The sequence below is a fragment of the Cupressus sempervirens genome, chromosome 11, assembly GCF_028749045.1.
Source record: "Cupressus sempervirens isolate cs-2001-9-10 chromosome 11, ASM2874904v1, whole genome shotgun sequence".
Classification (NCBI taxonomy): domain Eukaryota; kingdom Viridiplantae; phylum Streptophyta; class Pinopsida; order Cupressales; family Cupressaceae; genus Cupressus; species Cupressus sempervirens.
This window is the reverse complement of record NC_143128.1, coordinates 244,577,784-244,593,650: the sequence shown is the minus strand read 5'-3', so window position 1 is coordinate 244,593,650 and position 15,867 is coordinate 244,577,784. Positions and strand designations below refer to the sequence as shown.

The window sequence follows — 15,867 nt, the reverse complement described above, 5'->3', positions numbered from 1 at the left end:
AGGCATGTGTTTGGAAATACGAAGAGATTTGTTTTGAGAAGTTGAAGAGACCTTTGGTTGTGATGTGAAGAGTCTCTCCAACTCTATATATATGTATGTCGCATCAAGAAAAAAACATTGTACTTGAGCCTTTTCTTGATCAATAAAAGTGATAATTAGGTTGTGTGGTAGGGATTTTCCCTTCAAGTGGAAGGGTTTTCTCAAGATAATCTTGTGCGTCTCGTATCTGTTTTGTTTTTCATTATTGCTGTTTATCCTTATTTTTGGGCTAAAACTTAACTAAAAATAGCCAAAAAATTGAAAACCCTCGCAGAAAATCAATTGAAAATTTCCTCACGAAAATGTTTAGGAAAAGCCATGAATTTTATATTACACAAAAATCTGCCAAGAAACGAACCATATTTGTTTATGCATACATTGGGCAAAAAACTTCTAAAATTTCTTTGAAATTTCAAAGTAATTTAACTATGATTTTTTTGGAAAAAATTGCATAGAACTGACCTCTATTATAATACCATGAAACGATAAATGATTCATATTCAGTGTTAAACAAAGGAAAGGAATACTCCTTAAATAAGCAAGTACAAGAGGAAAGAGGATCTTTTCATAACGAAAACGATCTAGAACTAAAGACATAAAAGAAAGTTACTAAACTAACTAAAGGACTTAAAGAACAAAACATTACTAAAAACTAATAGACTTAAAAAGAAAGTTACTTACATAACCATTTTACTAAATATTACAATATTACTTTAATACTCCCACAATGTCGTTTTGCATGTTTTTTCCACCATGATTATGAGTGCAATAAAGCTTGCTTATTCCAATGAAATTAGTTTACCCAAGAATGATTGTATGAGTTGTTATCGTTATTCATATTTTATAATATATGAGAATTTTCAAGAAATAATAATTAATTGTTCTTAATTTGGGCAAGAGAATTGAAGACTTGGGTTACTCTGCCCCTATTTATGCCATAACCATTTCTACAATGATATAGCGAATTGCAGTCTCATTTTCCTTTATTTATTTAGTAATGACATCATTTTGTTTTTCCTAAGATGTAGTGAAAGTAGGTCCGTTTTTTGTGCAAACATCTTACTTTGTAATATATATAAATCGACTAATCTCCTTAGGAGGCTGCTCTGGAGGGAGAGGAGTCTAAGATGATTTGCTTTCATCATAAGTTAATGTGCTATGTTGCATGAGGAATGTAATCAAATTTACCAAGACTAGCAATGGTGGAAACGTTTTTTGTTCTTGGCATGTTTTTGGTATTATGTTAGGAAAGCAAGTGAAATGCGTGCTAACATAATTAATAGATCCCAATGACATTTTATTTTGGTAAATCCATGACTACTATAAATTTGCGTATGAGATAAGATGTTGGATGTCTTTACCATAGTTCAAAATATTGTTATCGGCAACTTATCGCCAAGGGCAAAAAAATGATGTTGGAAAATATCGGAGATAAGTCTGAACTTATCAAGATAATATCGAGAACTTAAAAAATTGCTTAAATTTAGTTAGAAATGCCTTTTTTTTGCAAAATTCAATAAGGTGATGAATCTACAGAGTGAGTAAATGAGTAATCAAACCAAAAAAGCTGCTCTAGATATATATAAATGCAATTAGGTAACAAAATCACATCCTTATGTGGAATGTTGTTGACTGGCAGCCATAGTTTGATAGTTTGAACTCAGAAGCAAATTAAAAATAGCAAATTGCCTTTGTAAAACTATAAGCAAATACAAGTACAATATCAAAATAATCTGCCCTTTCCCTCCTCTCCAAACCTATTTTTGCAAAAAAAAAGATTATGTTTTGCCCTGTTTTGGGTCATCGCTGGTATCCGCGGGTGATGAGTTTCTGACTTATCACGATAAAGCATCAAGTTATCACCGGGTTTTGCTAGTTTCTCTGTGATATTTTGGAAATCTTTTGTGATATTTTCTTGCCAAAAAGTTACGTAACAGATTCTCACATTTTCAAGGAATTTACCCCCAAAATTTAGTTCACCTTGCTATACATTATTTGTTATCACCTCCCAATGGGTGGGTTAAAGCAAACTTTGATGGATCTATGAAAGGTAATGCTGGTAAAGCTGGATGTGGTGGAGTTTTAAGAGAACATTATGGTAGAGTAGTGGATGCTGTTGTAGTGCCCCTTCGTATCACTTCTAGCTACATTGCGGAGGCCTCTAGTTTGTTGTTTGTGGTTAGAATGACAGTGAAAGCTAGTTACAAGAATCTTTCGTTGGAAGGGGATTCTTTGAACATTATTAACACTTTAAATAATAAAAATGCTCTCTTGGACTATAGAATCAATTATCTTGGAAATGAAGGAGCTCCTCCAAAACTTTAATAAAGTTCATACTTCCCATAGTTATAGGGAAACAAATAGGGTGGCAGATTGGATTGCCAACGTGGCTGTCAACTCAGGTAAGCGAATGACGTGGGAGGATGACATAAGCATCCGATTAGAGCATAAAGAGTTAGTTAATTTTGATGTGACTAATGCAGTTGTGGGGAGGATTTGTTAATTATTTTCTTTTAATTTGCGGGTGCTATGGTAATTATGAGGGGAAACATCAAATATCGAGGTGGTACCTATTCATAATTTCCATCTTAATTTGGCACGTATTATGGGTCTCGCTGAGGGCTTTTCGATGGTTAAAAAGATTATTTCTTTTTCCGAACCTCTGGTTGTTTCATTTCTTTGCTCAAGATCAATTTGAATCAGTTGTTTATAATGGGGGGTGAGCCAAGGAAACAAGAGTCGTTGAACTGCAACTTTTGGAAGAAGAAACTGGTATGGGAACAACTTTCTAAAGGTAAGGTTACTTGTTACCTTGAAAAACTCCATGGATTCAAGCCACATGTTGCAGAGTTCTTTAGGAGCTGGATTGGGGATAAAGTTTATCTTTATGGGTTTACTGTTACAATTAATGAGGAATTTTTAGCTGATGTAACTGGGCTTCCTAATATTGGTATAAAATTTAACAAGGAAACTAAGATTTCAAATGCAACGTTAAAGAAATTCCCCTAGACGCTAGAGGAGGAGAAGAAATTAGTTAAATTGGGGGATTTTATTAACCTAGAGCAGATTAAGGATTTATGGCAGTAAGTTTTATCATGTGTTCGGGAGTACTTTATTCTAGATGGTCGATCTAAAAGGGTGCATGATTATCATTTTTTTTCCCTATCTCAAGAATTCAGTTTTACAAGGGCTTCGGGCTCACAGCAAAAAAGAAAGCCGACTTGTTATTCATGAAGGTTTAATTTTGTTAATTGCAAAGTATTTCAGGGATAGGGCTCCATGGGCGTTGGTGCCTTTAGTAAAGAATAAACGTAAATCCCTTAAGGATTCAGTGAAGAAGAGTTTTGTTATGAAGGGGAAGGTAGGCTCCAGAGATGGAAAAAAAGGTATGGAAGCTTGGGGCATGGAGTCAAAGTTTAATAATGAGTCGAAAACTGAGGATGAAGAGGTGAAGGCCTCTAAGAAAAGGGGGAAGTTGGTTAGTGGTATGGGAAAGAAGAAGGTCAAGAAACATGAAATGGAAATTGAATCGGAGAATGACTTGGAATCCGAGGAAGACGAGAAGAAGGATCATAATGCGGCCAGGGTTAAGAAAATCTTATTGATAGTGGAGGGTGTAGCTCCAACAATGAGGGCTATTTTGGTAGCCAGGGAGACACACCTCTACTAAATCTATGAACAAAATTGGTGAGGATTTGAAGGTGATATCTGACAAAAAGGATGATTCTGCTAAAACTCCTAAAATTGAGAAAAAGAAAAGGAAAGGGAATGAGGACAAAAACCTCAAAAGACTAAAAGCCAGGGTAAAAAAGATAATAAGGGGGACCTTGTGAAGGAGATTGTTACGGAGAAAGAATCAAGGAAGAAGGAGGCCCTACATAATGACAAGGACAAAGAGTTGCAGGAGATCTTGATGGCCAATTTGATAAACAAATGGAAAACTCTCCAAGTGAGAACTAGACTGTTGGTGAGCCAGAGGAAGGTGTGAATACGGTGGTGGAAAAGGATTTGTTTACGGTTCCAGATGACACCAGGATGGAAGAAATTAAAACAGAGGAAGGCCTAGAGTAGGATAACTATGTGATTGATGAACCTAATAAAATGGTTGGGGAGGCACGTGAAGGAAATCTCGAATTTCTTCATAAAGCTAAAATGCGGGCTGATATTTCTCTCATGGTTGATACCTGGATGTATAATGAGGTGAACTCTTTGAAAAGAATGGTCAGGGATCTGCAAGCGAGCCTAGACTTAGAGAAGAATAAAAGGATGGAGGTAGAGGCTAAGGTTGCAGATATACTGTAACATCTAGTTTTCTCGGGTCTAATTTAACAACTAGCATTCTCAAAGAATTTATAGATAATACTTCATTTTCATAGGAAGACAATTAAATCAGTTTCATTCATATGAAAGAGATTGATGGTTAAAATCAGTTAAACAAAATTTCTTAACGAAGAGCTGAAAACACCATCAATGAAATTACTATAGAAGTTAAAAACCACATACCATGAAATTTGAGATCGAAAATCAAAACTAGGGATGCTTTTGCAACCACCCAGGTTAGTCCACAAATGCCATTATAACAATATCACATGACGACTACCATCTAAAACCGCTATCTCAAAATCAAACGATGATTACAATTAAATACCACTATATTTAAAATTAGGGCATCACATACCACTGTATCAATTAGGGCATCGATTACCATTGGATCATTTAGGGCTTTCAGATACCATGATATCACTAAGGGCTTTAATTACCACTGGATCAATTAGGGCTTCAGATACCACTAATTAATTAGGGCTCTAGATACCACTGAATCATTCCTTTCCTTCCAATTTCTTAACTATGGTATTAACATAAAATTAGAAGATATGCTCATATATGATATTCATGTAAATGAATTACAATCCATAATTCTAAGTGTAAAATAACTGTAATGATGAAATAACTCACTTGATCTTTCCTTATTGCTTGTACATCATAAAAGTGATAATACCTGTTTCCGACAAACAATTGAATGCATAGCTTATCTTTGACTGTTGTATGTTCGACAACTTGGGGAGAGGTGAAACATTATCAGGGGCTTAACCACCCAACCTCGAACCACATCTTTATCCCCACACAATCTAATGAGAAAGGCCCTCCCCACCTGGAATTGGACTTGGACTTGGAACATCCGTCATCTACTGAGCATCCTGGTATTTTAAACACCCCATATGACTTGACAGTAGGAGGATACAATAAACGGGATCATCTATGAGCTACTAATTATTCATTATTCAAATTTGTTTTCATTGTTGATTCTTGCAAGCTTAATTTCACCTCTTCACCCTTCTGTGACTTCTATGCCCAGGTGAATCCTAGGTGTCTGAAAGATTATAATCACCTTGTTACTATATACACCTCTTCATCCTTCCATGGCTTCTTTGCCGGTGAACTCCTTGGTGTTCGCAAGATTATGAGCATACATTGATATTATCTACACCTCAACCAATTCTATGGCATCATGTCGGTGAATTCCTCAGTGTTATGGAAAATAATGAGCAATCTACTCTTTTTATCTTTTATCAGGAATTGTGACAAAATAAAACTTGTTCTTGAGATCGACAACATTCATACAGGTTCTTAATACCATTAGAAACTCTTTTTATCTGATACTATTCAACTGGATATAAAGAAGTTAAGAAGAAGTTCTTCATGAATCTTCAAGGTTCAAAAATTGGGATATAACACAAAATCAGGATGAAATGTTCAACCTGCCAACTACTAAAGAGTCTAAATAAATTCCGTGTTAGATTCAATAAAAAGTGCTCAATTAAAAATGATAAGGATTTGATTCTTAAAAGAAACAGAGAACAAAATCAAATGGAAGGACTCCTTGCAATGAGGTTTATGATGATACTAACAGTTTGATCTTGCATGGGTGATAAGAAACCAACAAAATATTCACAATTCTAAGGACCTCTAAAGTTCATCGTGTCAAGTTCAATACGTCCATTGACCAAAGAACCAAAAAAAAAAAACTTCCATTTCACTTTCACTTAAGAGATGTATACTAACATATTTATATCAACCAAACACATAATGCCTGTGTATGCCTCTGTTATAGGCAACATACAAAGATTACTTTTTATCAAAGTACATACATAATAATTTCTTTGTGCTTTTTAGTAAACAAAATATTATGATAAATCTTACCTCGTTAAAGCGTGCAAAATAACATGCAAAATCTATGCATTATTTTTTAGTCCGAATGCATACATTACAAAATGTGACTACTTCTAAAAAGACAAACATTACAATAAAGCGCACTTCATGAAAGTACAGTTAAATAGCATTGACAAACTACTCGCAAAGAAAAATGATTGCGAGCATACATCGAGGAGAGGGACGTGAGAATTCTGACTTCAATGCAAAGTATTAGCCTCTTCTCAAACACACAGAGACTCGAAAAGGAAATACTGGCTCCTGCCAATGATATAGTCTCCATACACAGCATGAAATAATGTAAACTCTGATTATTATTCCTTTTGCTGTAGATTTACCATGCACTAGGAATATAGTCTAGCATTCGCCTCAACAGTAAAAGCCATGGACGATATTTTGATGAAAGAAAGCCAAGCCAAGAGTAAAGGTAATTCCGTTTTCAGAGCTAAGAGTTTAAATATTTATGTTGACGTTCTATATCTCCCAACTCTACTCACGACTTCCAATATAAAGAACTAGCCATGACTTCTTGGTTTTCGAAACATGAAAGATATAAAACCATTCGAATTCCAATTATTAAATCGACTACGAAAAGAGAAGAATAAAATAAAATAAGTTGGAAAGAAGAATTGGAAGATTATAATTTCAAATATTATAATAATATATATTTGTATACGTTCATACAAATATATAAATGGGGTGACATCATTAAATTATGCTATTATAATTTATTGGTGCCATTTCATTTTTTTATATCTATATGTACGTATATAGTTATATTTATTATAATAATAAGGTGAAAGATCATGTTGAATCCTTAGAGGTACATTATTAATTAAATTATTTATTTAAATAGCTCATGCACGTCCCACAGATGTATCCTGTTTTCAAGTTACTAGGTCCTCAACCCATTTGCCCAGTGATTGTGATGCTCTTGCCTAATTCTTTTTTGACAATGTTTCCACCCCTTCGACATGCTTTCTGTAAGGAAATTCTCCACAGTTAAATCATAATAAATTATTTAATCATAAATAATCATAATGGTTAACCATCTTTTCAATTCTATGAATTCGTGATAAATGATCAACTAACTTATCTTCACTTGAAATTATAACAACCAACTATCTTACCATTTTCACAAGATCATAACAAATTAAACTGCCAGCTGACTTCATGTGAACCTCAACTGCTATATTTTAAATTAGGTCAAAAATTGGGATGTAACATATACCAAGTAAACTTTAGGATTATGAGGCCAAACTTCACCAACTTGTAAAAAATAGTGAACAAAATATGAATATTGCAACTTCCAGTCTTTGTGCTATTGCTGCTAGTTTGGGCAAGAGACGTGCAGAGGAAATTGTGTCCCTTGTTGCAGTCTCTCTAAGTGGAGGTCCAAGCAAGCATACTAGGATGAGTACAAAGAAGGCAATTGATCCCAACGTGCCAAACAAGACCCCCAACATGCAATGCACAAGCACCCTCAATGCTGAACTTAACAATCTTTGTCAACTACTGAAACATTACTGTAGAATGCTGCTGAAACCACCTATTGGGGTTTGCATCCCAATAGCCAGGTTCTAGGGTTTGTGTCCTAGACCTCTAGAATCATTCCTTAGAGCAAAATCACAAATACCAAGAGTGAAGATGTAAAAGATAATGAAAGAATGAGCCAACATCTCCTTTTATCTCTCTCTCAAAGCCAATCGAACCCTAAAGGGAGAATACGCCTTTCCCTTTATTATAAAATGGCATTTTCTCAATTAAAAGGTGTTTATGTATAGGAAAAACACCCCTTTCCTCAAATAATGTAACTCTAGGTGCCCGATGGTTTTCGGATGATGCAAATAAGCTGTAATAATTCAGGACCTTTCCAACAAGCTCTAACACATACGCCTCCCTAACCAGATGAAGCCAAAACCCCCTTATTACTCCAATTAGCTAGATAAATAGCTTTGTTTTAATTTATTTAAACACAAACTTATGAAATATTAAAAATATTTCTTTTTATTCAACTAGAAAGCCAAACCAACCAAATAATCAGTGAATGGGTCCCCTCACCTACCTGTGATTGATGCTGGGCAATGTGGGCCAACTGGTAGTCCCATCACTAAAAACTAGGGGTGCTCCTAGAAAATAGGGAATATACCCTGTCACCCAGAAATTTAAACTGTATATTGGTCTTGGGGAGCCTCAAATTTGAGCACTGCCACAACCTCCTAAATTTTAGGAAAATCCCTAAAATTAAGGAATTGCCCCGACTAGCTCTCAAACTGACTGTAGAACCAACTCTGGTCACTGAGTATCCAGTATGAGTCTTTATCCACCATTGCTAGCCTACGAGACTCCAATAATAGGCCAACTTTCATGACTTTGCTAGTCAGATGAGAGAGGAGACACGACACATCGAGAAGGAAGTATAGTAGAAATGGGGAGTTCAGATCAAGAGGGCAACGGAGACAACTTTTATGAACATGATGCAACCATACAACATGAACAAGATGCAACCACAAGGAAAAGTTTTAGGATGAAAACATGGAGTTTTGAAGCCTTTTGAAGAGATAATGAGAAGAATGAAACCGAGAATGAACTTGTCCAGATGGAAGAGGGAAGTGACCATTTTAGAGAAGCCACGACTTTGTACTACTTAGATCTTGTCCAAGAAGAGTTCGGAACCTGACCTCACCTTGGACAAGCGTGTTGAAGAAACTCCAAATTTTTGCTTGCCAATTTAGATGCAACTTCAATTCCATATGGCTTCTTGTGTTGAAAGATGGACATTTTAGGATCTAAACTAGAATTTTTTCACCAAAACAACCCAGAGCCGAGGAGGTATAAAGATCAACATTGCTACGAAAATATGAAAATCAGGCCTTGGACTAAGGAAAATTCATGATCAGGCTTGAAATTCAAAGTAAAATCAACATTTAGATCTTCATATTGTAGCCAAGATGAAATTTTAAAAGCTGAAAATATGACGACAAGTTGAATGAAGAAGTTTTGAGTATTTGAACTAGGTGGTTTGAACATATATTGTTTGAGCCCTAGTTGGATTTTGACCATGCCTTGCACATGCTTGACCAAGACCTGGTAGGAATCTGAGCAGAGCTTGGACACACACTCCAAGGTTCCTAGCAAGGCCTGGACACACACCCCAAGTTCATGATGACTTCCAACATCAGTATGAGCAGTTAAAACCTTGGCAAAGCTGATCCAAATGCATGGACAGATTAATTCCTCCATAGATGGTGTGAAAATCAGGTCTTCAACAGGAAAACTTCATATTCAAATCTCAGATTTAGATGACATCACAATCAAAATTATTTCGTTCCAACCAAGGAGCAATTTAGAGTTTGGAAACAAAGAGGGTTGTTTTGGAAGGGAAAAGCTTTATAATTTTTAAGAAACCTTGGTACCATGTCCTAAGGCTGGTTGGACTCTGAACATGCCTTGGACAAGGCTATTCAAAGGCTGGTCGGAATCTGAGCATGCTTGGGGCAGATTGTGTCCAAGAACCTTCAAATTTCCACCAGCCTTTGGATTGGCAACTCAAACTTAAAACTAAACCATCTCTTCTCAAATGCAATAATTTCTAGTAAATGCAGGTTAAAATGGTTTAAATTAGGCCAAAAGTATGAATTTTTGAGTTGATTTTAACTATTTGTTCGTGTAATTCGAGGGTGAAAATGTGAAGTTCATAAGGATTTTCATATCCAGTTCACAAACTTAATTTAATTCTTTCGTTGTTTTGCAAGGAGACTGGAAGAAGGTGCTTGAGAGCAAGGGGGATGACAAGATCAGAGATTGCAAGTGGAAAATGGAGAGTTCAATTATTTACAAATTGCGAGCCTTTTATCAAGAAAGCCAGCAAGACGATTTTCCAGGTTGAAGATCAAAAGCAAGGATGCAAAAGGAAAATGAATATATCTACAAGTAGATTATCAAACTCGAATTTTCTTTGGAAATCCAAGTTCTATTGGAATGATCAAATTACATGAAAAAACACATCACTTTGATAGGACATCAAGATTTCAAGTACAAGTCAGCTCAAGCTACTCCAATGAGAAGATTTCCAAAAGATAGAGAGAATTCATGAGGATGAAGCAATTTGGGAATTTAGACCATCACAATCAATTGAAGAATGAGTAATGTTAAGCATCAAGAGATAGTTCTTCATTTTCACGGAATTGATCTAGTTTACAAGATAAGCATGTTGAGGTGGCACCCACTCATCTCCAACCAATTGGAAGACTTCAGTTGCACATGTCCAAAGCCATCCAATTAAATCATTCCAAGAGCACGTGGGGAGTCTAATTAATGCTTCCACCTAACCAATTTTCTCATTGGCCTACAAGATGGTGCTTTTATGTAATTGGTCGAGCATTTAATGCTTGTAGCTAGTAGTTACATTAAGGTTGTCTTGAATTGATCTTGGCCCTCAATTTTGAATTGATCTTGTTCATTCATTGTACTTGGAACAACTATAAAAGGCAAGGCCTCATCATTTATAAGGGAGAGACTTGCTGAGATTGTTGCTATAATGCTACCAAAATTATTCATTCTTCATAGTTATTATCATGGTGAATGTTTGTAAATTTTTGGAGTATTGCATGGTTTCTACTTTTCTTCACTTGAGTAAGATTTTCATTTATGTTAAGCAGAAGTTAATGAATGAAAGATATTGTTGTTGGTTAATAGTGGTGAAATTAATGTTCGTGCCTTTTGGCACTTGTTGATTGCAAGTAGTAGTGTTAGGTTGGCCTGAATTGATCGCAAGTGTTTAACTTCAATTGGAGATGTTCATTTGGATTGTGCCATCATTGGGTATTTGAATGAGTATTTGACAATATGAAGACCATCCATGCATCCTTAGAAGAAAGAAACCTTCTTTTCATAGTTGATTTGGCAAAGCAAAGGTTAGGGTCTCACCTCACCATCAAAAGTTTCTTCCATTGTTAGAGCTAGATTAGATTCTTAAACCTTATATCCAATTTGCAATTTGCTTGTTTAAATTAGTTGATGAGCCATCATTGCCAAATCATTTGCATTTGCAAAATTTATATCCATTGAATGAACAATGTAAGTCACCAAGTGATACCTAACGTATCACATCATTACAATTGAGTTAAGTCTACAATAAGAAGGAATCTTGAGGTTTTCTTAGTTGATCACACAATCATATACATTGTTTAGCATCTAAGCTTCCTTAATTGAAGAGAGGATTTGATACTTGGTGTTTGATCTCAGAATACTCTGTCTAATCCTACATATTAAAGTGGTCACAATACTCGCATGAAAAAGTCCACCCAAGATAGACCCAAATTTGGACCACAGGTCCTATTTGGAGAGAGGATGGCATAATAGATGTAGAATTGGGCTAGGATAAGAGGAAATGGATGTGGAAGGGCATATATGTTGAAATATCGCCTATGTAAGCAGGAAAATGCATTAGGACGCAATTTATGATGCTACAGTTGTATTTAGGATAATATTATTACAACAAAACTCATTGTGTGTCTCAATTGGTATGGCTCCCTTTAGGGAACTTTATGGGTATAATGCTACTCCATTTGTAGATTTAATCCTTATGGGTGGTAGAGTTCCAATAGAAAAAGATGTGGTACGACCAAGCGTAGATGAAAAAATTATAGACTTCTAGGGCAAGAAATTGTTTTCTCACAAGAAGGTTTTGCTTGCAAGTAATTTTGACTTCTACTTGTTGAATTTTCTCTTTGAGTTTGTGACAAAAACTTGCCAAGAATTCGGCAAGTTTGAGCCATTTTCTTGACCATGGTTGTATATAGACTTTTGAGTCTTGACATCAACAACTTTTGTTTGCTCTTTATCATGTCTTTTTTGCTGTCCAAGCCACAAACACCCTTCCAACGAATTGCAAGGTCATGTGCAAAGATTTTAAGTCATTTTGGAGTGGATTAGCAAGATAGTTCAAACACACCTATTTTTGGAAAAAAAAAGCTTAAAAATGAAGAATCCAAAGGCCCCGCAAGAGGGAAATGTGATTGGCGGCAGGGTTATTACCTTAGGACCTTGCAAGAGGGGTTGCCTCTTGATGCTAAACCCCTGCTACCAAACTTAAAAAAGAAAGAAAAGATTAATGGGGAAATCATGTCAAAATAAGTTGATACTTTTATACCTACTTTACTAAGTTCCCCCTTGTCCCCAATGCCCCCCTGTCTCTCTGTCCCCGACAAGTGGTGCAACATTGCTATCTCACTTTTGTTCAATCTAGGTTTGTAGAAACTGTAATGAGCAAGATTTAACAACATTTTTCTTAGGATGGAGGTTGAGCCACAAGTAGTTGTGTCAAGCGAGGAGGCATAGCCATAGTGGACTCCTAAGATTCGACCCTCGACCTCTCCCCTAGTTTGTACTAGAGTTGGGATGAGGAAGATGTAAATTTTTTTTGATGTTGTATTCACTTAAAGTTTTACAAAGACAGTTTGCTATTTTAATTTTGCTTTAGATTCTTAGCCTACTAGTCATCAATATTCCACATGAGGATGCCAGTATGTACCCAATTTACATTTAAATATATCTAGACTCAGCTTGTTCACTCATTCACTGACTCAATAGATGCATCTCCTCATTGAATTTCGCAAAAAAAAAGCTCTATACTTAAATTTAAACAATTTTTTAAGTTGCCATGTTTTTTGCCAAGTTCTTTTTGGGTCTTGGCAAGAAGTTATTGAGTCTGAGTATTTCAACTATGCAAAAAAGTATGGTTACCTTGAAATCTCTGAAGGAAAACTCTGCTGTAGGCCCAAAATCGGCAAAAGATATCTGCTTATAGGCACCAAGCTGAGAGGGTTTTTGAGGTTGGTGACATGGTGTATTTGAGGTTGCAACCCTATAGACCATCTTCCATCAAAGCGAGTGGAGATGAGAAGATGAAGCCATGATTTTATGAGCCCTACAAGATTTTAAGAAACATTGACAAGGCAACTTATGAGCTGGAACAGCCAGCCAACTACAGGATTCATAATATATTGTATGTTTTGTGCCTCAAGAAAGCTCTCGGACAGCACATTACTCCTCAAGAGTTACCCCCACTTGATGAAGGAAAATCAATCCTAGAACCTGAAACATTGTTGGATGTAGGTTAAGAAACAATGCTGTTCTTGAGTATTTGGTGAAATGGAAAGGTCTTCCCCTTAAAGATGCAACGTGGGAGGAGGTTGAGATATTTAAACATCCCAGTTTGCAATTGCTTGAGAACAAGCAATTTTGGGATGAGAGGATTCTAATGTCCTTGATTTAAGGCTGGGTTGACTAGCCTATTTGGCTTTAACTAACACCACATTATTTTAATTTTAAAATAAATAAATAAATAAATAATAAATTAATTGATAAAATTATTAATAAATGAAGTTTTACAATAATTTGCTTGAAGATTTGGGGGGCCAACTTTGGTAATGTGTGATGGTTTATCTCTCTTGGCCATCCTGAGATGGTGAGTAGTATATATAGGGGATGTTCAGGCATCGAAGATTTTGAATTCAGGCTGCATTAAAATGAATACTCTACTATCTGAGACAGAAACCTCAGAGCAAAAGCCTCATCTTCACTTCTTTCAGTTAAGCAACTATACACTTGTTCCTACAGTAATTATCGGTATTTGCAGATTGGAGAAAACAAAGATATCGAGGAGTGGGGATGTCATCTGCAAAGCAGGGAGAAAGGGTAATTTGGAGCTGCCATTGGGCTGTAACGATTCAGATTAGTATTTCTCTGAGTGCTTCCCATCCAAGAAACCTAAGAAGAAGATGCACTACACTGAGCTCCACCATCACTAAGGGAAGCAGAACAGACCCTTTGCTCTGAGGCATCATTGGGTTTTGTGACTGCTGGTGGTGCCATTTCCAAGGTGCAAGGCAATAATTGGATGTCTGTGGAAGGAGCCGATGTCCTTGCCAATACTAGGCAGGCCAGTTAGTTTGAGAGTTGTTTGACACTGTTAGATCTGATGTAGTTTGCTCCTTAATTTCTGGTTTGAGCAAAGTTTATTATTAAATCTGAATATTTAATTCCAAGGATGTTTTATTTTTATATCTGCATCTGTGTATTCACTGTGCAAGCTAGTCTGCTGAGGGATGAATATAATGTGTTCTGGAGTAATTTAATTATTGAAATATATATTGGGAGTCAGTAAATTGTTTACACTTGCAAGGGTATTTCTCAGTGATATCGTTGAAATCTGGAAACACTCTGAATTTACAATCATCTTATTCAAGTCTTAATTGTTCTAAAGTTTACATCTCCAACTATTTTATTCCTGAAATGAACATCTAGAACTCAGGTATTTTAGATTTGTCCATATGATAATTATGCAGTGTTCATATTTTAGTTACCAATAGTATTAGTATTCTATGCAGACATCCCAAAAATTATGCTATAGGTAGAAAAATGGAGTTCAACACTTTGAGGTATGCTTTTTCAAGGACAGAAAAAATAATAACTATGTCTATACATTCCTTGTAACTTTACGTTAGGTTTGACATCATTTTATTAGCAGAATATATTTTTCTCTGACATTGAAAGAATAGCAAGGATGAGGATACATGTAAGCCATCACTTTTGATAACAGAATCAGGAAAGCATCATTTTATGTATACTCTTTTGCTTGTGTTCGATGGTTAGTGCAAGTTACAAAGCTATGATCCCTTGAGTCAGTTGCATGTTTATGTGTGTTTGAAAATGGATTAAGATAACTATGCACATGTAAGATACTGTGTTTAATTAAGGTTGCTGGTTACAGTGCCCTATGCAATATTTATCTCACTTGATCTATTTTTTATCTTTAGGAGCTGATTTTAGATGTCTCAGCTTCCTAGTGGTTATCAAAGCTGATAGATATCTATGGCAGAGAGCAATTTGTGTCTGGATGGTGATTTAGAAAATCACTTCTCTTCAAGGCCTATTATAGATGATGGTGTGATTGACAGTAGCAGTGACAAAGAAACTAATTTCAGTTTGAACAAACAAGGCTCCAGTCAAGATGTGTCTGCAGGAGACATGTCTAATAATGTGAATCTACAGCTCACCTGCTTTACCGAGGAGGCTCATGATGCTACCCTTCATTTTCAGATCATAAACCTTTCTAAACAGGTACTTTTGTCCATCTTGACGAAAAGTATAGAAGCAGGGCTTGTCATGTATTTCTCATCCTATTTTTAGCAAGGATCCTATCTGCCTACTAGCCTAGTATAGAGCTATGTCATTGTGGAAAAATGAATTTGTGTTAAATCTTAACTTTACATTATAAATCGAAGAAGCAGATTTTTAGAATCTATTTTAAACTTCTGTTTAGCCATGCCATTTGACACACCATTCAAACTCACATTTGAGTTGAAAAACAAATTTCAGTTAAAAATGAGAATAAAACACAAGTTGAATATAATGTAAAACATAACCTGTTGAATAAAACGGAAAATGCATATGACTAAAACACAAGTTATTGAAAAACAAAATCCTTTTTCTGCAATTCTTTAGCATTATCATTTTTCTTGTGTTTACATTTTGCCAATTTAACCCGAAAATTTGAAGACCTTTCACTATGGCGATGCTGTGCCATTGCAGTGCAAGTATCATCCTACAATT

General features: G+C 35.6%; 1 protein-coding gene across 7 annotated transcripts in view; it reads left to right on the top strand.

Moving 5' to 3' along the window:
• LOC149529059 (uncharacterized) overlaps nucleotides 1-15,867 on the top strand; it is an 88,981-nt gene that overhangs the window by 44,370 nt on the left and 28,744 nt on the right. For 5 of the 7 annotated variants that reach the window (XM_089809735.1, XM_089809736.1, XM_089809738.1 and 2 more), the window contains one exon: nucleotides 15,072-15,375. In XM_089809735.1, the coding sequence (XP_089665861.1) occupies nucleotides 15,127-15,375 (249 nt within the window). In that variant the 5' untranslated portion in view covers nucleotides 15,072-15,126. The remainder of the gene's footprint in view (nucleotides 1-15,071; nucleotides 15,376-15,867) is intronic. The other 2 variants (XM_089809741.1, XM_089809740.1) reach the window with 1 other exon arrangement.